General features: G+C 54.8%; 2 protein-coding genes across 2 annotated transcripts; both read right to left on the bottom strand.

Moving 5' to 3' along the window:
- Positions 1–30: 30 nt before the first annotated feature.
- TNNT2 (troponin T2, cardiac type) lies at positions 31–6467 on the bottom strand (the record flags this gene model as incomplete). The annotated part of the gene is made up of 12 exons (XM_080358338.1): positions 6416–6467; positions 5813–5845; positions 5284–5319; positions 4979–5000; positions 3945–4005; positions 3693–3809; positions 3264–3341; positions 3013–3123; positions 2520–2629; positions 1988–2078; positions 1428–1468; positions 31–79 (listed from the first exon to the last, which is right to left on the bottom strand). The coding sequence occupies exons 2-12, from the start codon at positions 5829–5831 to the stop codon at positions 31–33; spliced, it is 735 nt and encodes a 244-aa protein (XP_080214464.1). The 5' UTR covers positions 5832–5845; positions 6416–6467.
- Positions 6468–13890: 7423 nt separating this feature from the next.
- On the bottom strand, positions 13891–23334 carry LAD1 (ladinin 1; the record flags this gene model as incomplete). Its single annotated transcript, XM_080358226.1, has 9 exons — positions 13891–13989; positions 15173–15262; positions 15655–15786; positions 16381–16453; positions 17285–17334; positions 17967–18110; positions 18526–19033; positions 20071–20211; positions 23297–23334. 9 exons carry the CDS (start codon positions 23332–23334, stop codon positions 13891–13893), a joined length of 1275 nt encoding a protein of 424 aa, XP_080214352.1.
- Positions 23335–24340: the final 1006 nt, after the last annotated feature.

Consider the following 24340-nt stretch of genomic DNA (forward strand, 5'->3'; position numbering starts at 1 on the left):
ACATGGAGCCTCCTTTGCCTTCCGAGTCATCTATTTCCACCGGCCGCCAACCATGGTCTTGCCGCGGGCACCCTTTGCCCTGGAAGGGAAGCAGAAAAGCACAGGCAAAAAGTTATTAGTGACTGTGAAAGGAGGGGGAAGATGGGTGCCATCGGAGGAGAATCAGGCCCTGCAAAGAGGACCAAGCCATCTCTGGTTGGTGGTCACTGCCCTGTGAGGAAAAAGGTCTTTAGTGGTCCCAGGTAAGAGCCTGGGACCTGAGTCAGTCTGTGTGTTTTGGGACTGTACAGGAACAAGCTCATGCATTTTGTGGGTGTTTCTAAGGAGCCCAAATTCCCTTCCCATGTTCCTCCCTCTCAAGGATCTTTCAGAGAAGAAATGACGGAGCTGAATCTTGGCTGTGGATGGATAAGGGCGGCCGCAGGACCCTTCTCCAGGAACCAGAACCTGTGAGGCTGTTTCCAGCACCCACCACATCGCTCTCCTCAACCAGCACCAGGGGAACGGGCACCACTCCAGGCATAGGTGAGCAAAAAGGAGGCGGCTCATGTGGACAGTGAAGGGCATTTCTGGCACATTATCCCAGGAGCCACCAGCCCATCTCTGGGTGCCCATCCTCAGCCTTTCTGCTGGCGCCACATCAGCCCCAGTGTCCATGCAGCACACACACGATGGGGGACACGGCACTCAGGAAATGCCTGTACTCACCCTTTGCTGCAGGAACAGGCCGTGTTGGGGCAGAAGAGAAAAGAAATTTGGTGTAAGTGGGGGGAGATGTTGCTGAATGTCACACAGGACAGGCTGAGCACCTCTCGTGCGAGATGGCAGGGTGGGATGGGGATGCAAGAGCAGCGTGGTGTTCTCAGGGATAAGGGTTGAACACCCATCTCCACCCTCCTATAAAGGGTGTCCCAGTCCTGTGCCAGGGACACGGGCACAGGGGCAGTCTCCTCTGTCCTTGCAAGGCTGCATAGCTGCCACCACCCATGGGACTTCTCCTCCCACACAAGCTGGGATCACCAGCACTTTCTCTGAGATGCTGGGCAGAGCCCCCAGGGCTGGGGGCGGCCGGGGGGTGGCAGGACCCCATGGGACACAAGGTTCCCTGTGCAGAGGTGGGGTCATCCTGGGGTCCATCCCCAGTCGGGGTCTCTGGGACAGGGGGAAGCTGATGGAGGTGGGAGGCAATGAAGGGTCTGTCAATGGAGGCAAAGCAGCATGGACTGAGGTCCCTGGGCCAGAGCTGCAGGTCCATGAGCACTGGGCACCAGTGGAGCCAGGGGCAGGAATGGGAAGGACAGGAGGTGGCTCTGCAAGGGTGCAGGAGAGTCAGGAGATACCCAAGGAGGGAGCTGGGGCCTGGGGAGCAGGGAGCTGGAAGGGCAGGAGGCATCGAGGAAGGATGCTCAGCTTGACCAGACACTTACACTTTCTGGTGGTCACTGACACGGTTCCGGAGGACATTGATCTGCAAGAGAAACACGGATGGATGGTGAGGCCTGGCAGGATGCTCCATGCAGGGGCAAGGGTTGGGGTGAAGGTGCATCACTGATCTCTGTTCCCTGGGGTTCTCATGTGGGGTTTAACACAGGGCTGTGATGCACAGGGCAGCAGGAAGCCTGTTGTGGCACAAAGCAAATGTCCCCAGGAGCTGGGAGGTCACAGGGCAACCACACGGACCCTTTCAGCAGCTGCCACATCCTGCAGCATTTCACAGCTGTGCGCTCACACAGGACAACTGGAAAGCACTGGGAGGGTTGGTTTGATCCAGGCTTATCTCCAAAAGGGAGGCAGATGTGGCTTTGCGGTGCAGAGCCTCACGGGTGTCTGTCAGCTCATGCACAAGGGGATCCTTTTCTGATGCAGCCAGTTTTCCTGCAACAGCATCACCAGCCAGACAACACACCTCGTGTCCCACATGGGGAGCAGAAGGAGCAGCCAGGCACACAGAGGGTGAGCAAATCCCCAGTAGGACCTCCTGGCTCACCTCGTATTTCTGCCGCTTGAACTTTTCCTGCAGGTCAAATTTCTCAGCCTCCAGGTCGCGGATGGTTTGCCAGAGCTCCTTGGCCTTTTCCCTGTGGGAAGAGCTGGCTGGTGTCAGTGCAGAAATGGATGGGGCTCACAGGGAGGTCACTGCAGGGGACAGGGCAGTGATGCCACCCGCTGCCCCAGGATGGGTCTCTGCAAGCTCTGTGCACACCCAGGGGTGCATTGGCCAGTCCCAGGTGGGGACGGAACACATGAGTGGGAGGTTGGGATACATGGGACGTGCATGTCCCATGCATGTGCGCATGGCTCCCTCTGATGGCCAGCAGCAGCCTGGCAGCGGTGGCCCAGCAGAGCCACGGAGCCCGTGTTCCCGGTGGGGTGTCACAGCCCATCTCCCAGCTGTGCCACCACCCCTTGTCCAGGTTGCAAGCCCCACAAAGCCATCGCCGGCCCAGGGTCCTGTCCCAGGAGGTGGGACCCCAAGCAGAGCCCCTGTCCTGGACATCCCTCCCGCAGCCCGTGCTCACCTCAGCTTGTCTTCACTGAGGTGGTCAATGTTCAGGGGCTTCCGCCGTTCGCTGAGGATCTTCTTCTTCTTTTCCCGCTCCGTTTGCCTCTTCCCACCCTTTTTCTCTGACTGAAGAAACCATCAGTCTGTCAGAGGGAAGGAAATCTGCCCAGCTTTTGCTCTGCCCCTGTCCTTAGCTCTGCCCCCAACACCCTCTGTTTCTGGGACTCCAGAAGCACATGAGGTCCTCAAAGAAATTTTGGCAATAGTGGACAAGACAACCCTCACATCCCATCCCTGTCCCAGAGCCAGGGATGAGGCCAGCATGTGGCCTCACTTTGCTCCTCTGACCTCTGCTGTGACCCAGCTCTGGTGGCCTTTCTTCTGCTGCTTGTAGCAACCACAGTCTACCAGCACTGAGAATGTGCATGGTGCTGTGGGACCAGCCCATGGTCAAGCCCTTCCCAGGGGCACCAGTGGCTTCATTGCAACCATCTGGGGTGGGATCACACCTTTTGCATATAACCTCCAAAATGCAGCATGTTGGACAAAGCTTTCTTCTTCCGTGCTTCTTCCTCAGCCCTCTTCCGTGCCTCCTCTTCCTCTTTGCGAGCTCTTTCTTCCTGCCAGGATCAGGAGTGGGTCAGGAGTGGGTGGATGGAGACCTCATGGACTGTCTTGCATGCAACACACAGCTCGTGCTCCTGTGTGCTTGTGCTCCCCAAGACCACCCCAAGCCCCCCAGCCCCGCAGGGACACTCACGGCCATGCGGGCTTGGCGCTCCTTCTCCCTCTCGCTGCGAATCCGCTGCTGCTCTGCCCTCTCTGCTCGCCGCTGCTCCTGTAGGAGGAGAGGACGTTGGTTTGGATACCCCAATCTGCAACATCCCTGTCCCTAGGGACACATCCCTGACCCCAAAAGCCCTGAGAGCCCCAAGAGCACATCTGCTGCTCCCACATCTCCCAGGAGAGCACATGAACCAGAGCCTGCAGAGGAAGGTGTGTGTGTGTTGATCAGTCAGCCAGACTAGTGGCTTCCCAGCAGGATGGTACAAAACCTGGATCAAATCTCAGTCTCTGACTTGCAGGGACATGGGATGTCTCAGGTCTTGTGCTTGGGACTGTGAGGAAAGGATGGTGTTTGCCCACAGGGATGGTAATAACGGTGGCAGGGGGGGCTCCGCAGACATACAATCCTGTCCTTGAGGGAGATGAGCTCCTCTTCCTCCTTCTTCCTGCTCTCAAAGTGGGCTTCGATGAGGGCCTGCAGTTCATTCAGGTCCTTCTCCATGCGCTTGCGGTGGATGTCCTGCACCAGACAGAAACAGCACTGATGGCTATGCTCCCACCCACGAGTGAACCCCTCCAGGAGCTGCAAGAGATCCTGGACACCGTGTGGAGGAGCGATCACCTCGTGGGGGTTGACCCTGAGTGCACTACTCACATCAAAATCCAGTCTCTCGCCATCTGGGATTTTGGGAGGCACCAGGTTTGGCATGAAGACCCTGCAATGGAAGGTGAGCAGGAGGATGGTGAGCCTGCAGCAGACCCCTGGGACAGGCCGGTGCTTTTCATCCATGCATTGATCTGCCCAGCCCTCCCCTCTGAGCCTCAGAGCCCCCCGGGGATGCAGAGTGGCCACATTTTGAGGACAAGGAAGTGTAATTGTTGGAGGTTGCCAGCTGGACAGGCTCAGAGGAAGACCTCTGGTATTCCCAGGAAACACTCCAAGGTGCCCAGATGGCTGGAATAACTCTGCAAGCTGAGGCAACCTTGGCCACGACCCTTTGCCAGGCACCCTGGGGCTGGCAGGTACCCCCTGCTCACCCAAAAGAGGACAGAGGAACAGTGTGCTCCAGTGTGACCTGGCACAGGGAGCTGGAAACCATCCTCATCCTCTGTGGGCTTGAGGGAGGGCAGGAGTTGCTCAGTAGGAGCACATAAAGACACAAAGGGATGAGGAGATCACAGCTGAGGGCAGATCTGCCTCCTGGAATGGAGCAATCCGGTGTTCCATGAGGACCTGCAGCCTGGCAATGGTTCACAGCCCCTTTTCTTCAGGCAGGTGCTCCTGTCCCGGGGATGCTGGCACTCATGCAATGCCTGCCCCATGCTAGCCATGGCCAGGAGCAGGTTGGAGAGGTGAGACCCTGGCTGTGCCATGGACCATGTACCCCAGGCAGGGGTGCACGCAGATTTTTACCAGCTGCAGGGCCACAGGACGGCTAGGCCTCCTCCAAGGAGCACACAAATGCTTCAAGACTTCATTCTTAGGATCCTCTTCATATTCTATGTTTATCTGCCTGTTTCTCTCCTTTTTTCTATCCATACCCAGGTCCTCACCCCGCTTTCATGCTTTTGAGGCCCCCTGTCCCATGCCCTTTGTGCATCGTGGTGCTAAGCCCATCACACGAAGCCTCTGCCCTGGTGCAGCTTCTAGTTCAGACCTTGCACCAGAGAAAATGCACCAACACTTACTTGGGCTTTGGCTTCGATTCACCTGCGGGTCCCCGGGAGCAGGAGAGAAAGACAACGTTAGTGTCACAGAGGCGTTTGCGTTCACACCTTGACCCAAACCCCACAACACTAAGCTGAGCTCGGCACAGACTGCTCTGGGGATCACCCTCCAGCAAACAGCCACCCAGTGGGGTGTCCATCTGTGTGACAAAACCCAAGACTCATCTTCATGCTCCTGGTCGAGCAGATAGGTGTTTGGTACCTCCTTACACAGGTGAAAGGATAGTCCCTCCCACCCCAGAGAAGAACGAGGACGGATACTTCACCTTCCCCAGGCTCCTTCTCTCCATCCCCCTCTCCACCTGTGGAAAACATGATGCTTTGGCTCCCAAAGGCCAGTCCTGCCATGCCCCCTGGCCAGCCAGGCTGTTCCCCTCTGCTTGTGCTTGTCCCCACCACAGCTCCATTCCCCCAGGATGAACCAGGAGAGATCGGGTCCCTCATGGACATCCCTCACCCACAGACAGACCAGAGCAGCCCCAGATTCTCTCCAGGAGGAACCCAGACAGGCTTTGCAATAGCTCAGGCTGAGAAAGCAGTAATACTACCCTCTCCATCTGTATTTTGGGTGATCTTCTTACCTAGACAGCACAAAGCCATCCCTCCTGCAGACCACCTGCTGCCCCAGCCCTGGTGGAGGATGGGCCAGGGCAGCTTTGCCCCATTTAGCACAGATTTTCTCTCTTCAGCAGCCAATGAATTCAAGATTGAAAACCCCAGTGGGACCAGTGCCTTGGGAGACTGGGATCAAGACCAAAATGGCAAAAACCTGTCCCTTCTCCATTCCCGCTTTACCTTCTTCTGGTGCTTTCATTTCATCTTCTTGCTCTGTTTCAAAAGCAATGGGCAGAATATGAGCATTGATGGGTGAAGGCAGCCACATCCCCCAGCGCAGAGGGGTCCCAGGACCCTGATTCGGAGATCTGAGCTGGCCCCACCAGCCGTGACAGCACAGGGACATGCATCAGACAACCCCATCGGCACCACAGAGGTCTCATGAAGACCAATGCTCTTCGGATGGTGAGACACAACGAAGCATGACCCCAGCTCTGCAAACTCCCCCTCTAAGGCTACAGGAAGCTCTTGGTGGAACACGCTTAACTCGTTTTTGGCATTATTTCAAAGTGCTGGACACAAACTGATCAGCAACCAGCAGAAAAAAACCCACATTATCCTCATGCTTGCAGGGCCAAAGCACTCGGTAGATCAAGAAAGGGCAGCTCAGCTTTGACATCCTCCTTACTGGAAACTACAGATCCAGGAGCGAGCTGCCCATCTGTATCGCTGGCCGATTGTCACAGACCATGCTGGGACATGCCAGACCCTGCCAGGACCCCACTGAAACAGAGCATGGCTCCATTCAAGCCATGAGAGCCCACTGCCAAAGCCACCGCACACCTTCTGCCTTGGTTTCTTCGGTTTCCTCCTCCGCCTCCTCTGCTTGTTCTTCCTGACCTGTGGAATAACATGCAGCATGAGTCCAACAGCCCCCGCTCTCTCTGCTCCCTGTGGACCGCAGTATCAGGACAACGGTGGCACGGAACCAGGCGAGAGACCCGTGGAGACACAACCACGGGAGAAAGAACCAGTGGCTCAGATAGCAAAGGGCTTCGCTCTAACCTTCACCCAAGGTCTCTGTGCTTGGGCAGGGGAAAAACTAAAATTAAAGGATTTATAGCCCCCTCCTGGTTTGTCCCTCATTCCCTCTCCTGCTATCCATAGTCTCAGAGCCCCAGATGGGGGAGTGATTTCTATTGCTCTCCTCTAACCACCAAAGAGCAAGCCTGGCTGGCATTAGAGAACATGCCTTCAGCACCTTAATCATCTCATTTATGACACTGTTGGAGCGCTTTTCCACTGGAGGGAGCAGTATCCCCACAAGAGTCCTCCATTGGAGTCAGAGTCTGGGGCCCACAAGTCCTGGGGAGATTTGTGGTCCCACAGCAAGAGAAAAGGAAAGAAAGAGAAGATAGCAAACCACATTTGGTCGATAGATGTAAGAGAGAAGCCACAGACACAGGAGCAGATAGATACACACAGCACAGCAGGGTGGGAAGGGGGGAGTGCAAGAAGCATGAGAAATAAGTGGAAGAATGAAAGAAAACCATTTCCCAACTAGGGAGAGGCAAAAGACACACCGATCCACAACAATTCACAGCAGCAGTGGAGAGATGAAATAAAGAAAGGTACAATAACTACCGTCTTCATCCTCTATCCATTCTTCCTCTTCTGAGCCAGGGAGGAGGGAAAGGAATAAGCACAGAGGTTAGTTGGATGCCATAAAGCTGTGGGGTGTAGCTATGGTGTGCATGAGACAAGGGCTCTAGCACTGTGGTAGGTTCCCCCTTGGGCCTCCCTTTGCTTTTAACGTTCAGGACGGTTTGCTGTGCAGCAGTCCAGGTGCCTGGCAGCGCCCTGGACCTGCAAGAGGCTCAGCAAAACCCAGCCCCAAACCCAGCTCCCAAACCCAGCCCCAAACCCAGCCCAGCTGTGCCCCAGAGCAGCTGCGTGCATCGTGGCTTTTGCTTCTTCATGGCATTGAGGCAATTGGACGCTTGTGCTTGAGCATCATTCATTTACATTCAGCTGAGGCTCCAGCACCCGTTGAGTTATTGGGTTCACACCTGTGCCAGTGCCCAAGTCCAACAGTTCCACTCGTTTCAAGTCAAGGGATCAGTCCGACATAATAGATCCCAAGAAAATGCAGGCTGGGTTTGATCCTACTGATGTTTCAGATGGAGAAATCTAGAATATGGTCTCATCTGCCTGTCCTGGTCATGATTTGCCCATTGCAGTCAAGGAGCCACACCATAACCCACTCAAGAAAACGCTAACAGCCCTTGTCTTTGGTCCTCGCACCCACGTGTGAAACACCTACCTTCTTCCACGTACTCCTCTTCTCAGAGCACACATGTGGACAAGAGAGAGGGAAGGGAAAAAGACACACGTTATTGAAGCTGCTCTGGTCATTTCTTAGCTTCAGCCTCAGGGCAGTGGTAGATGCTCCCCATCTTCTTACCTTCCTGCTCCCTGCAAAGCACAACACAAATAGGCTGAGTTAGAGAGACGTGCTGCAACAGGGCATGTGTCTATCAGCGAGGCCAAAGGGGAATTTGAAATCTCCTCCATGTTGGCTCCCGTTTTTGGTAGGAATGGGTGGTGGTCACTGGGCAGGCTGCTGGGTGCCACACTGTGAGGTGGCAGAGGGGACAGGACAAGACCCAGATCACCCGTAGGCTGTGGACACAGGAGCTAAGTGCTCAACCAACACTTTGACAGTGGTCAGAGTTCAACATCATTTTGCAGCCTGAGAAGATCAAGTGCCCATGGCCTGCAATCCTAGAAAAGGGCATCTCGCATCCCACCTTTGCCTCAAAGGTCTCTCCTGACCTCGGGGGAGATGCACAGTCTGTCCCCAGGAGTGTCCAGGGGATGCTGGCCAGACATACGAGTCTGTCGTGACATTTAAATGTCAGAGGAGGATTCAGATCTACATTTTCTGCTGGTGGACGAGAAGCAGGAGCTGTGTTTGGACTGATCCCTGTAACCATACAGCTCAGATATTGAGCCCGTTCTCTCCAGGTTGCATCTTATGGTCCAGCAGCCCTCACTAGCAAAAATCATCCTCAAATTTGGGCCTTGGGGAATGATGCTCTGGATGAAGCAGTAGGACCCCAGCAGCACACTGATGACATCTGGTTTTCCAAGCACTATCTCACTGATTTGGACCCCAGCAATTTTAATGCAGGGCCTGTCCCTTGCTCTGTACGTGTTGATACAGCTCCTAATGCAAAACTCCCCACTTCTGGGGGTCTCGGCACTGTCACAGCAGCAGTGCAGGTGGGCACAGGGTGGGGGAATCCCAAGGCCCTTTCATGCTGGGTGCTGGGGTAATGACACGAGCCAGCGCCCTCCAAACAGCACCCCTAAGCAATTCTGCGACCCCGTGGGAGGGAAAGTATAAGGAGAAAGGAAGGGTGTTTAAAAACACACCACTTACTGCTCACATTCTTCAACAACCTCTTCGGAGTCCGACATGCCTGGTTATCTAGCAGAATTCAAGGCAGATTGGAAAAAGCGAGAGTTAGGAAGCTGAGATAAGGACAAGCACAGCCTGTCCTCCGGTGCCTCAGACATGGACACAGAGATGCTGTGTCTCTCCGAATCGCTTGGAGCTTTAAGTTGTCCCCAGCCAGGCTGTGACAGCATTATCTCAACAGAGATAAGGCTCCCCCATCCCCTCCCGTCCCAGGATCACAGCTTGCCCCAAATAGGAGGCAGGAGATTAGACACAGCCTCACACAACACCGATAACTGCTGTCAGGAGCCGTGTCCAGGACACATAGCTATCTCAGGGGGCTGTGTTTGCTCAGGGCACGGGAAACAAACCAATTATAACATTCCGTTTGTTTTGCTTTTTGACTATTCTTAGCTCAGTTGGGATATAGAAAGTTGCAGGGACAGCCCGTAATCTCAGATTTACAGCCCTGCAGAAGCCACAGCAGATCTCGGTGAGACCTCCCAGACCTCTGAGTGCAGAACACGCTCTGGAAAGGGGCGATCTGGGCTCATCAGGAGCATTCTGTCCCGGCCCTGAGGCTGAAGTCAGCTAAAAGGAATAATTCACAGTCTAGTTTAGCAATAGGGTGAATAACTCTGCAGAGCAAACATCCGTGCTCATCTTGCCAGCACACCCATCTCCATCGCAGACGTGGCCGGGAGGACTTCATTCATCATGCCATCTCATCTAGTTTCCACCACAAGGTTTGCACAGACCAGCCCTGAGCATCAGCCCCAGCCCTGAGCATCCCGGAGCAGCCCTGAGCATCAGCCCCAGCCCCCGCACAGCCCGTCCATCACTCGTGTTCATGCCAGACCTCAGCAAAGATGCAGTGGGACAACGCAAGGCAGCTCTAGAAATAACTTCCATGTGCTAAACCACCTGTTCCCTGCCCAGCCTGCTTCACTTCTCCTCCTGACGGGTGTCTGGGAACAACTGCTCCTGGCTACATCTGTTGAGCATTTATTACCCGGGATGGGTAGGACAGGCTTTGGGGTGGCTTATTCAAGATGCTGAATCAAGGACTGGAATCCACAAGCACGGGAAAGGCGCGTTACAGGAGGGGTGCTGCTGCATACCTGTGGCTCCCAGGGGGTTGTCAAATCTCACTTTTGAGCAATGACTCAGAAGGTACTTTTTGGAGACAAAGTCAGAAACCAGCCCCATCTGCCTTGGGTTCACTGCCTGCTTCTGCTGCTGTCATTCCCTCTGGTGCATTAGGGCTTGACCATATGCACCCCAGTCCAGCACCATCCCCTCAATCTCTGCTCCCCATCGAACATCAGTTCCTGCCCCTACTTTTCCCCCAGGCTTAGCACAGTCCTGCTACCCCCAGAGTTCGGCCAAATCATTTATGTGGCCTCTTGAGCACCCAAGACTCCATGTGAACCTCTCACGGCAGGAGCGGCGGTTCCCTCCTGCCCATGACAAATGCAAACACACCTTCGTGAAAATTCATTTCTACGTTTCCTTTCACCTCCTCTCTCACACATCACCAGATCCCACAGAGCATTTGCTGAGGAATAACAATAAAACCAGGACTGTGAAGGGGGCATACAAGAAAAATCGATGACGTACCGGGTTCTGGGAAATATTCATCCATCCTTTGCACAGAAACATATAAACCTTTCCATTAAAGTTTTGAATCCTTGTTTTGAAAGAGTTAGGAAAACCCAGCAGATATATTGCAGAGTTAAAGAGGAATCACTGCACATTTTTTTTTTACTGAAAAATCATGCCCATTATTTGCTGTGGAATAAATACTCCAGATATCCCTCCTGTTCCTTAAAAATCCCCTTTTCCATCAGCTCAGGGCCGGCTGGTCACACCCCTAGGGCTGAGTTAACCCTCCATGGTTTGCAGTCCCCGCTTTCCTCCAGGCTACCCAAACATGGAGCTCTCGTTGCTGAGCGTTTGCTACAGCATGGGTCACATCATTTGTCCCACAGCAGCGTCAGACCATGCACAGGAGCACCCCAGCTCTAACCCACCCCAGCTCTAACCCATCCCAGCTCTAACCCACCCCAGCTCTAACTCACCCCAGCTCTAACCCATCCCAGCTCTAACTCACCCCAGCTCTAACCCATCCCAGCTCTAACCCACCCCAGCTCTAACCCACCCCAGCTCTAACCCACCCCAGCTCTAACCCATCCCAGCTCTAACCCTCTAACCCACCCCAGCTCTAACCCATCCCAGCTCTAACCCATCCCAGCTCTAACCCACCCCAGCTCTAACCCATCCCAGCTCTAACCCATCCCAGCTCTAACCCATCCCAGCTCTAACCCACCCCAGCTCTAACCCACCCCAGCTCTAACCCACCCCATGGTCTGCCAGCGGGCCAGGTCCTATTTGGCCTGACCCCCACCATGGGCATCGCATCCCTCCTGTCCCCTCCAAATACTCTGGGAATGGGGATCTCTGTGATTCCCCCATCACCAGGGCAGCCAAATTCCTTCTCAGCTGCCTAGACACACATCAGGGTGGTTCAACAGGCATTGGGCAAGTTGCAAACACAACCCTCTGGAGTGGGTCTGGGTGCTTTATCCATGGGAATGCCTTCATGGCAAAAATACATCCCAGTGCAGGACCAGTAACCCTGAGCCGGATTCCTTGTGGGTCTGTAACAACTGCCCTGAGCATCCCACTGCCCAGCCTTACCTCTGCACGGGTACCAGTGAGGTCCCGGGAGCCAAGGGGAAGCTGGTGGGTGTCTGGGAAATGCTCTTTGGGGGCAGAAGGCTTTAAGGGGGCTCCAGCGCCCACCCCGGGGCGGGCAGCGTTGGGAGGAATGTGCCCGGCGCCCAGCAAGGAATGCAACACTTGTGAGCTGCTATTTCGGCAGCCACAGCCCCGGCCCCCTCTGCCGCTCCCCCTTCCCCCCCAGGAGCCCATATAAGCCCAAGCTATTGTGTGGCCTCAGAGATTTGCTATTTAAAACCCTCCAGACTGAGATACGTGAGTACCCGAGGGGCTGACACAAGCCAGCCAGCTGTCACTTTTCTAGGGCTGGGGACACTGATAAGAGGACGCAGCCATGAGCAAAGGACCAGACCCTCCATTGTAGCCCCCAGCCCAGGCTTGCTCAGATGCTGCATTGAGTCCAAGATGCTGTAATGAGAAGGGAAGAGTCTCAGGCTGCTTTTAGCCACGCAGAACACATTTGTGTCAGATTTTTGCCTTTTCTCCTCTTACTAGAAGAAAGGAAATGAACCATTCCCACTCCCAGCCCCAAAAATGGTCACTGGGAATGTCTTAAATAGAGCAACTTTTATTAGAAAAATAAAAAGACACAGAGAAAACCAGGTCATTTCCAAAGCCCAACAAGCAAGATCAGATCCAGGAGCAGCAGTAGAGTCCCACACCGGATTTGGACACCGCAATGGTTGCTCAAGGCATAGCTCTAGCCCATTGAATGGCCCCAGCACAAGTGTCTGAGCATCATTTTATGGGCTGCCCACGGTGCCCTGAAGCTGGACTTAAGAGAGCGCCCCACATCCCGTCTGGGTGGGCTCAGCAGCCTGGGGGGTGCAGAATCAAGGGTCTGCATAGGCAAAGGGCAAGGAGGAAATGGTTTGGGGAAGGGGGCAAAAATGGGGCACTCAGCTCCATGCAACCTAAAAAATAGAGTTGTGGCCAGGCCACCCTTCCCGTATCACTGAGAGAAAGGGGTCACTGCTTGTAGGAGGCAGGGGATGGCAAGGGCAGGGGGGAGAAGGCCAAGGCTCTGGCTCAGCTGCATGCTGGAGGGAAGCACCAGGACCATCATGTCCATCTTTCTTCCATGAGGCATCTCCAAGCTGCACCAATGCACGCGTGACTTGGCAAACACCATTTGCCTTTGGTTGGGTCCCTCCAGCAGTGACAGCTTGGGAGGGGGGAGTGACATCTGCCTGTCCCACCTCACCCCATATGAACAGGCAGCAGGGACTGCTCTGAGCAGCCTGAGCTGGGTGAAGATGTCCCTGCTCATGGCAGGTGGGTTGGACTCAATGAGTTTGAAGGTCCCTTCCAACCCAAACAATTCTATGATTCTGTAATTCTATTACATGATCCATGGACACACAGCTGAATGTCCCTTGGCCAGGCAGTTTCTTGCCCCACTGGCATCATCCAGCTGCAAGGGAGACGAACAGGTTGATCCCCTTTGCTAGAACAGTTATGAGGCACGGGCAGAGATTAGGAGCAAAACACCAAAATGTTGTGAGGAAATGAGGCAAGAGTCTGCACTCAGCATCTGCAAGGAGCCTCCAGGCCTGGGTGCTCCTGCACAGGCAGTGAGTCAGGACTGGGGGCACAGGAATAACCTTCCAGCCTTCTTGCTTCCCATCCCATGAGCACAGGACCCTGGCGACCTGGGGTGCACCTACAGGTGGTGTGGGGACTCTCATGGCAGTGGGCTGCTGGACGGTTCGGTAGGGCTGGGCTTTGATCTTCAGTTTTTCCCAGATTGTCTGATATTACCACTGATGTTATTACAACTGGAAAAGAGAGCGAGGAACAGTGAGACTGTGCCTGCAGCTGCAAACCCCGCAAAGGCAGCTGCTTTAACCAGGACCACACTTCTTCCAAACAGGGATGGGACAGGAAGGCATCCCCTAAATCCCACCACATGTCACTTGCCTTCTTCTCCCAGATCAGACTTCCCACCCTTACAGCTGCCTCCAGTTGTCCCCTCCTGCTGAGTCTCCCAAGCCTTTGGGTCCTAGATGTCCCCCACAACCCCTCTCACCCCCATAACCTGGTTCTCCCACACCTGCCCCACACCAGCGGGCAGGTCCCAGCTCTGCCTGTAGCTCAGAGGATTCACCAGCTTTCAGAGCAGCTCCATGTCTACCTTGGTGTCTGCAGGGGTGTCCTCAGCCTGCTTCACCCAGACATCACGGTTTGTCAGGCTGTTTATTTTCCTGATGTCCTGCAAACAGGAGAGGTGTCAGTGGCACAAGCAGGTTCTTCCCATGCATCATGTGCAGTGTTGCCTTGCTCTGACTTTAACCAAACCTTGAGCACACATGCCCCAGGTAAAAACAGCAGCTGGAGATGCAGATGCTGCACCTGGTAAACCCTCCAAACCAAGTGCAGCTCCAGCCCACAGAGGCAGAGGGCAGCAGGCGCTATTACAGGTAAAACTGATAGAGGAGCTGCAAGCTTTACCCAGGGGTGACCCCAGGAGCAAACCCTTTCCTGGCAGACAGAGCCAGCGCAGTCTCCGGTGCAGACACGTCTGGGCAGCGCTAATCCCCGCAGCTCAGCGCAGGGGGTGCCCGGACCTGCCTGCCCGGCTGCGGGGCTGGGCTGGAGCTGCCCCTCCTGGTCCCGTACCCGGGCGGCTGCAGGAGACTCTGCTACGAGCAGCAGCAAAACACCTTGTTGCTGTAAACAACGATACGGGTCTGGCTGAACCTCTCCTTTCCAAGTATAGTAAAATAACTTAAGGCCAAAGGGTCTTCTGTTTGTCTTCCTCACATCCATGTCCATGGAGCAGTCATGGTGGCAAAGTGGTGACACCTGAGTCCCCTTAGCTGAGCACTTTGACTCCACAGCCACAAGACACCCCACTTTTGGGGGCTGGGATACACACAGTGGTGCAAATTGCTCCAAACGTGACATGCAGCAGGACCTCTCAGTGCACACACGGGTCTCCAAGCCCCGCAGAGCCCAGCACTGAAGGACTAAGCATATGGTTCATCTCCAGTGGCCTCCAGATCAGATCTAGTCCTTCAGACACCAGTAGAGATGGATCATGCTGGGGTGATCTCTCTCACTGGCGGCGGGGCCAGGTCCCCTGCATGTCCCCTGGGACATACACCCACCTGGTATCTGCTCCTTCCTCGCTGCACCACGGGCTGGGAGCAGCTGCCTTGGGCACTTTGGGCTCAGGATCAAGGCACAGCAACAAGCAGAGCCCCAACATCTCACCATGATGGCCCTGCAGCACCAAAACCTTTGACCCTGTCTAAGGTCCTCTCGAACCCTTTAATGGTTTCAGCCAAGGGTTCATCAGCCCTTCCATCCCTACCAGCCCAGGTGCAGGGACACATCCTGCTGTGCTGCCTAGCCTCAGGGCTCTAGCCCGAGGTGTCAGGATAAGCCAGTACCTTGCTCTTTTCCTCCTTGGCAGGCTCCTGAGCTCGGCTGATCCACAGATTAATGCGCGATGTCACTGATCCCGGGATCTTCAGGTTGTCCTGTGGGACAGAGAGGGATATCAGGCTTATGGCAGCAGCTCTCCCACTGCACCAACATAACCTGCGACAGTCCCCAGGGCAGGGGGAGACTGAGCAAACCTGCATCAGGCAGAGCCCAACCTACACCTTGGCTCCAACCCAGCTCCTTAAATACCAGCGCATTAGCATGAACCCACACACCGACAGAGCAGAGTTTCGGTGGCAGCCACTGCCTGAGCCCAGCCCAGCCCAGTCTGGGCTCAACAGGCACCGAACTCCCACCAAACTGCATCCGGGCAGCAGCTTGCTGCGCTGTGCTTTTGTGTCCAAAGAGGGGAAGATTCGCCCAAAAAGCTGGTGCCTGCCCCAACGCAAGCCACTGCTGGAAGGTCATTGCTCAGGCCAGCTCTTACCTTCCTGACAGCGAGCGGCTCAGCCTTGCTGGGAGCGCTTCCCTCGAAGAAGTTGCGCTTGCTGGCCACCCCGTCCGAGGACAGCAAGAGGCTCTTCTGAATGGTCAGGGATGATTTCACCACCTCTGAGCGCTGGGAGGAGAGAGGAGCATCAGCAGGGGCTGCGCTGCACCCCAAGCGGTAAAAAACAAAGTCCAGCTTCTGACTTGTGCCCCAAACCCATTGGGGTCTGTTCCCTCCCTGCCCATCACCAGCTTAGGGGCTTGCTCCATTGCTTCCCCCAGCAGGACCATGCAACATCCCCATGACCCTCTCCAATGGACATCCCCTCGGTGCTCCTAAAACCCTGAGGCCAATCCCTTTTTTCTACCTTGCGGCCACCTTAGAATCATAGAATTGTTTTGGCTGGAAAAGATTTTTAAGATCAAGTTCAACCATTAACCTAACACTGTCAAGTCCACCACTGCCCCATGTCCCTGAGAACCTCATGTCCGTCTGTCCAGCCCTCCAGGGATGGTGACTCCAGCACTGCCCTGGGCAGCCTGTTCCAATGCCCCACAGCCCTTTGGGGAAGAAATTGTTCCCAGATCCAATCTTCTTCAACCCCATTAATGCTGGTTGTTCAGTGCAGCTCAATCCCTCTCTCCCTTCCCTGTTCTGATCCAGGTCACCTCTCTCCCTGCACATTCCTCACACCAGCCCAGCTGTGCCAAGGGATTTTGGTACCTGCACAGCTGAGTTGTACTTTTCCAGCTTCTCCTCGATGGTGCTGCTGCTCCCTGGGATCCTCAGACTCGCACTGGTGAAGAAGAGGGGAGGGGGTTGAACACAGCCTCCTCAGGATGCCCTGGGACTCAGCCCATGGTCCTGGGAGGAGAAGACCCCATCCAACCCAGGCACTCCTCCTGCATCCATCTGCCAAGTGAATCGAGGCAGCTCATTCCCTGCTGGTGACTGAGATCTCTGGGTCTCACCACCTTACTGGGGCCACACTGTACACTGAAAAATAGCTCTGAGCTCCTCAGTTTTCCCTGTCTTCACCACTGCCAGGTCTGAACTGCATCTTCATCGATATCAGTATAAGCTTTCCTGTAGTATGCATTCATGCAAGCCTAGCGTCCTGCCCCACTTTCACAGGTGAGGGAGGGCATCCTCTCCACTCCTTGCATTCACACTTGAGCCCTTGGTTCCTCAAGGGTTTTTATGCCACCTGTCCAAACCTTGCCATGGAGATGTGGAAGACTGCTTGATCTGGCCACCAAAGCCAGATCAGGTTGCTCATAGACCTGTAGAGTGGGTGTTCTTATCTCTAAGGATGGGACCCTGTTGTGGTGCTGCATCGCTCAACACTTAACCACTCCTGTGCAGACACAAGCACCAGTGAGAAACTGCATCAACCAAGAGAGAGCAGGAGCCAGCTGAGGGATCTTGTGCAGATGCAAGCTGTACGTTGGACATTGTCCTGTCCCCTGCCCAATCAGCCAGGCACTCCAGGGACCAATGTTCAGCAGACCTATGCCAGGGCACTCACTAGCTGGTACCAGGTCCCATCACCTGCTCCTCCCTTGGAAAACAAAGGATGACAAATCCTGCCCAGCAAGACCAAAGTAACAAGAAGAGAGGTGCTGACCTCCTTGAGAGAGGGCTTTGGCTTTCTTCTTTCTGTTTTCTTGAGATCACCTGGAAGACACAAGGAAAGAAGACATCTTTGGTTATCAAAGATAAATATGGCAGAAACTGTCTCAGATTTGTCTCCCTCATTTTCAAACAAGCTCCATTTTCATCCACACCAGAACTTTTATCTCAGAGCCCTTCAGACAAGAGACATGTTGTAGTGCTAGCAGTTTTATTCCCAATAAAGCACCATGACTGTCAGCTAAGCCTGGCCAGTCAGCCCTGATTCACAGCAGGGAGGATGTCAAACAGCTCTTGGCTTTCCCAGCCTCTCCAAGCACTTTATTCCAAAGATCTTTTCTGAACAGTCTAGAATTTAAGATATTCTCAGAAATGTAAAAAGGAACAGAAAGAAGGATTGATTTTGTTTTAATCCTGTGCTCTCAGAGAAATGCCAGAGGGCAGATGGTCATTCCTGTGAGTCTTTGGAAAATCTGAGGACAACGAGCTCCCTGTTTTCTCATCACTTCCCACAAGTTTCCATGCCAGCACAAAGCATACGAACATGGACGTGTTCATCATCACAGGCCTTTGGGCAGGCACAGCGAATGGAAACGGAGAAAAGGCTGAAGCAGAACTTCAATGCCCAGATTTTGAACGTACTATTGGGAACAGGTTCTGCCTGCTTTAGCTCTTACCCGAAAGGAGACAGTTCTTGGGCTGGTTCGTCTGATGGAGCTGCTGTACGTGACATGAGCTGGAGAAGTATCTGACTTGTCTGCGGGTTCTTCTCGGGTGAGAGACAGCTGTATTACCTCCTTTGAGGGATTTCTGGGTGGTTGCTGAGGAAAAAGCAGACGTCCAATGCATCTCTGCAGAGTCTGCAGAGAGGCTGAGGCACAGGGAGCAGAGCAGCCAGGGTGGGGAGCAGGTTTGGAGGCAGGAGTTTGAGAAGGAAATCCTCCAAACCTTGGCTGTCTCAGATATGCAAAGCCCCAAGCACCTCCTCAGTGAAAGCATGATGGCCATCAGTAGGGGCTTGCTGGAGAAGGTGATCAGAATAGTACATGCAAGGGAGGGAAAGGATGTGGTGGGACCCTGTCCACCACCTCGTAGATTACAGCTCTCAGAGCTTCCCCCAAAGCCCATGGGTCCCATTTCTCTCCTGGTAATTTTGGGCTCTCCCTCTCTCTGCTGTCCTCCCAGCACGCAGGAGCTCTCACCCCAAGGGCTGGAGCCTTGTCTGTTCCTGCTCACCTGCTGGTCTTGTGATGCGGTCACCACCAAGGCGGTCTTCTCCTCCACCCTGCGGCTTCCCTGCCCGGTCAGGATCTTCACTTCACGCAGCCGGCAGCCCCCCAGCTCCGGCGATGTCCGCTTCGACGGCTCCGCCACCTCCTTCCTTGGCTCCTCCCGAGGTGTCCCCACACCTTGTCCCTCTTTGTCCCAGAGACGTCCCCTCACCACTGCCTTCTTCTCCAAGGCTGGCTCCGGGTGCTGGTGTCCTGGTGGGTTCCCTCTGCCCTTGGCCGCATCCTGACCCCGCTCGCCATCCTGGATGTTCTCCTGCCCCACACGCGGTTGCGTCCCTGTCCTCGCATGGCTCAATCCCACCCCTGGCTCCTGCTGCTCCTTCTCCTGCCTCAGCTTTGCAGAGACGGCCATCGGGGCCCTTGTCCTTCTCCCTTCTTGCGTCTTCAGTGCCTCCGAGAGCTTACGCTCCTCTCCGTCCTCTGGAGACACCGGCTTCACCAAGGATTGAGGTCTGGAGACAGAGACAAAATGGGGGGGTCAACCTCAGCACCCCAGGGCCAGAGTGATGGATTTTGTGCTGCATGTCAGGTCAACCCAGAAAGGCTCTGGGGGGACTTAAACTCCCACCTGTCTGAAACACAGAAACACCTCTAGAGCAAGAGTGTCACTGTGGACAAAACCCTTCTGAATATTGGACATTTCTAGGATCAATTTAGGGAGTAGGATGGGTTGTGTAAGGGCAGCTTGATCTCAGGGCACCTCCAAATCCCAGCTCCCTGCAGCAAGGGACTTGGGGAACACCCCTGGAAAGCCATTGGGTCACCTCCTCACTTCAGCAAAGGCCACACAACATCACTGCAAGGTTCATGAGAGGAGGAGGAGGAGAAGAGCCAGGCTCTGCATGCTCAGCTCACCTGTCCTGCAGAGTTGGGTGCCTGTCTGCTCTTACCTGCTCCAGATCCCACCAGGGCATGGCCAGCACCCCCCTGAGCTCAGCCCCGACACCAACCCTCACCCTGGCACGCCGGCTCTCTGTGCTATGGGACATGCGAAGGCCCTGGACCGAGCCCACCAGAGGTACACCCCTCTTCTCATGTTCCTCCCTTGAAACCCGTCCTTCTGCCCCAGGGCTTGTTGCGCCCCTGCCCTTCCCACAGCTCAGCCCACTCTCATCCGCAAGAGACTCTACCAGCTGCAGCAGCTTTGGCTCAGGGGACCCGAGGGAACGGCAGAAGATGTGTCGGGGGGGTCAGTGGGACATGAGGAAAAGGTTCTTCATCCAGGGGTGCTGGACACTGAACAGGCTCCCCAGGGAGGTGTCACGGCCCCAAGCCTGATGGTGTTCAAGAATCAATTTAACAACACCCTCAGACACATGGTGTGAAGTTTAGGGTTGTCCTGTACAGAGACAGGAGTTGGACTCCATGATCCTTGTGGGTCCCTTCCAACTCAGGACATTCTATGATTCTAGGGTTGAGAAAAACAAGGCAGCAAGCTGTGAACCATCAGCATCATGAGGAAGACCGAGGCTTGCGGGACCCCACACACCTGCTAGAAGCTGGACTGGTGTCTTTCCCAGGTCTAGGAGGTTCTTCATCTGTCGATGAGGAGGACAGCAGGCTCCGGTGCCTTCGCCGGCGCTCCCTTTGCTGTTCTTCTTCATCCTCAAGGGTCCTCTGCCTGGCCAGGCTGTTTGGGATGAAACACAAGGAAATGGTGAGGCCGTGTCCTCCACAGGGAGCTTGCAGGCCTGTTTCCAGACAGGAAAAGAGACTGAGACACCCTTGGGCAAGGGCCAAGGGGCTGATGGACATTGCCATCCCCACCTGCATGTGGGCTGGAGGAGAGGGACGCCAACGCCAGCAATGTGTGGCAAAGCACCCTCGCTCCACCCAGCTGATGCAGGCATTTCCCAACACAAGCACTTGGCTTTACAACTCCTAATTTGTTCTTTTGGAGGGAGCACTCATTTAAAAGGAATCCCTACATTAAGCAAACCTTCCTGGGCAAGGATATTTAACCTGTAACTCATCAAGACCAAGACCTGAGAGCCACCACACCGATCTCAACCACATGAACTGGGAGCGTAACCACTAGTGGCAGAAGATTTTAGCGCCAACACGAGTTGTGGCAATGGCATTTTAATTTTTATTGAGCAAAAAGCCTCAGATGTAAAAGCATCAGAGGCTGAAGGGTAAGCACTGCTGACAAGCTCAGCCTGGAAACAGGGACAACGAGAGCTCCTCTTCGACTGGGAAATGTTTATAATCACAGATTGTACCAGAAAGACAAGGTTTGTAATCATCTTTAAGGAGTCATCTTAAAGATTTTATTTTGCACAAGCCAAATGGATATTTTTTTGGATAAAATGTCAGCCTGAGTAAAAACTCGTTTGGGAAAGACCAGTTTTCCCTTCCTTTCATTGTGCAAAACATGCCCACCCGCTCTATTGGTGCATGAACTGTGTTGGAAAATATCTTTACTGGCTGGATTGAGCTTTTCTCGACACTGTTCATTTACTTACAGCTACAGTCCTCAACCAGCTGCAAACACATGCACGGGTCCCAGTGGAGGTCCCCACAGCCCCAGGAGCCCTCCCTGGCAGGATGTGTCCCTTCACAGTGATCCAGCTCTGGAGCTGGCACTCTGGTTTCATCCAGACTCAGAGTTTACTTTGAATTTGACTTTTAAGAACATGAAAGTCAGAGCAGGTCCGGGCCTGTGGTATCGCCGCTGCGGACACGGTGACTTGCAGCATGGTTTACGAGTTACTGTGTAATGAAAGCTGGGTCATAAATTAAACCGCATTACCCCCCGCAAACATTCACGGCTTCTGTTCTTCCTGGTGGAGGGAGGCGGGGGAGGGCGGAGGGGCCAGCAGAGCAGAACGGAGAGCGAAGGGGGGACGGGTCCTGGCTGAGACTCAGCGCCTGTTTGGGGACAGAGTGATGCTGGGGCTGTGCTGCCTTTCCCTCCATCCCCATCTCCTCCTGTTCCCCCAGGCACCTTCAGACCCCAATAGCAATGAGACCCACATCTGGGGGGCTGCAGGGTGGTCCCTGATGTTGCTCTTGGCATCGGGCAAGATGGGGATGGAGAAGGCTGGGAGCTGCCCCAGGGAGTCCATGAGCATCCTCATCCAGCTCTCACCACGTCGGGGACACCTCCCTGCTCAGCTCCTTGGGCCTGACCCTGTAAATATTTGTGCACGGCTTAGCTGCACTGGGAAGGCAGCACGGTTTTGTTTGCACGGCGTGGTGTGATCTCCCGGCACGACGTGCTGCAGCAATCACTGCACACACACCTTCCCACCCCACAAAGGCAGCACATGCGTGGGGACATACGCACACAGCTGCCTCTTCTAAGCACCCTCTGCATGTCGCTCGATCAGTGACAGCACAGTGCTAATGCCACTTTAAACCCCGTAAGAGACAGTTACTTCTTCGCTTTCACATGCACAAGCTCCTTTAAAATGAAAATGAGATTTTCCTGCCTCGAATTCACTTGGCTCCAGCAGAAGCAGCACGTAATCAGACATTATCAACATGCAGTTTCTCGTTATTAATAATTAGGTAAACCACCCATTAGGCTCTGGATTTGCTTTGCGAGTCTTTCCCTCCTGTTTTCCAAGAGGGATTCATTTCTCACTGTCTTACCTTTTTTAACCTCAAAGAGATGAATAAAAAAAGATCAGCAAGTCTGCCCCTGCCTTGTCCTCTCCTGCCCTGTTAATCATTAGTGCTGAGATATCTGACATTTGTGCTGTTTCAGTGAACGTTGTCTCATCTAATGAGAGAGAAACTGCCTTCCCAGGTTGTGAAACAGCCTGGGCGCAGGACCCCGCGGGCTGGCGTTCGGGCAGGTCTGCGCTGCAGAGGAGGATCTGTTTGGGGCTGGGATGCCCTCTGGATCCGCGATGGAGACAGGGTGTGTGCCAGCAATGAGCAACGGGGCGGCACTTCATTCCCATTTCTGGGCTGGCCGTGGTGGGGGTCCTACCCTAAATATGGGGATTTGCACTGAGGTCTTGGAGCCAGTACATCCAGGATTTCTGCTCCTTCTGGTGGGAGGTCACAGCTGTGTTTGAGTCACTGTCACCCCGCCTGGGCAGCAGAGGCTGGCGGTGCCTGTCCTGGATTCTGCGGGGGGCTGGGGGTGATCCACACATCACCCAGGCTTTGCGTGAGCCCCCGACTCACCTATGAGCCCCACCTGCCCCTTCTTTATTGGAGACAAAATCACTTTTTAGGAAAGACTGAGCAGACTGGCGAACGCCGCAGGGCTGGGGATCATTCAGCGGCTGCCGATGAATCAGGGCTTGCTCAGCGCCGGATGGGCAGAGACTGCAACCTCTGCATGGCGGAGTCGGGACATGCACCCAGGGGCTGCACGGATACAGGGCGAGTGAAAAAACCCTGCAGCCAGCTCCAGAGCAAGCCCACAGCCCAGCCAGCCAGCTCCTACCCCAATGAAAGGCAAACCAGACCAAAAATATACCCAATATGGGGCAAGGATGCACTTCCAGAGCCATTTTCCTGCACAGCGCTCACCTTCCCCGTGCAGCAGAAATGAACTTGTCTCTGATCTTGCCCACCCACGAGAAGCTCCAGCAGCACTGAGCACTCGCCGGGGTTGGCACCTCTCTGCAAGCACCAGCCCCTCGGTGGCTGTCCCCTCTTCCCACCCTCCCCAAGACCCCACCATGCCGGCAGCCCCCCCTCGCCCCCTCCACCCCACCGGTGGAAAGGGTTAAGCATTAAACCACAGCACCTACCTGGAGAGATCCGACCAGTTCCTTCTGCTAGAAGACATTCCTGCTTTGTGTGAGATTCAGAGAGCCCCGAAAACTTGCGTGGGCATCAAGGCCAAGGGGCTGTTGGACCCACGGAGATCTGCGCTGCACAAAGACTCCGCTCCCCGAGGAGGGAGGAACTCCCTGCAAGGTTATTTCCCTGTGCACCTTTACCCTGCCTGCAACCCGTTTACCATCAGGCTGCATCACATGGTTTCTTATCTACCTTGACAGAGGCAAGGCTGTAATTTGTCTACTAGCGGTGCCACGCAAAAGCCGCCCTGCCCAGGAGTGCCACACAAAAGCTAATCACTCCTGTGCCAGGGTTCGAGCAGAGACCCACGCTCAGGGCTCCATCCGTCCAGGTCTCCCAGGGTTTCGGAGACAACTCCCTGCAGAGAACCTGTTCTACCAGCCGCTCTCCACCAGTCAACAACTCCTCCAGCACCGGCGGAGGAGGTGAATTACCTTGGGCTGAGTGGGAGGAGGCTGGCTCCCAGGGATCCAAAACAGTTATTAAAACACCTCCGTCTGGGTGCAGTCCAGTGTTTTCCGAAGAGCATGGGAGGCTGGCCCGCTCCTTTCAGCCTTTTCTGGACATCTTGGATTGAGCCATCAGGGATTCCCTGTCATTGTGAGCTTTGCTGCAGTAGGGAGCACTCATGAAGGCTCAGAGTACCTGGCAGATGCCTCGGGGGCTCCAGTTTTGGGGTGCTGAAGCCCTGTGCCAGAGGGGGGCTGTCTGTCCAGGCTGGTCCCATGCCTGGACCCATCCATCAAACCTGTCATGCCCACCAGGCTGGTCCTGAGCCCCTGACCCCCCAGCTGTACACAGGGCAACACTCTCCTTCAAAAGCCAGGTGTGAAGGCAGTGGGGGGGCTGTCTCATCGGGGTGACGGGGACATCCAGGCACAACAGAGCCAGGTGCAAGCCTGGTTTCTGCCTGGGGCCAGTCCCACCACACCGCATGGCCAGGACACAAGGACAGGGCTCTGAGTAACCTGAGCTGGTGCAGATGTCCCTGC

The sequence above is a fragment of the Nesoenas mayeri genome (genome assembly GCF_963082525.1).
Source record: "Nesoenas mayeri genome assembly, chromosome: 23".
In the NCBI taxonomy this organism is placed as follows: domain Eukaryota; kingdom Metazoa; phylum Chordata; class Aves; order Columbiformes; family Columbidae; genus Nesoenas; species Nesoenas mayeri.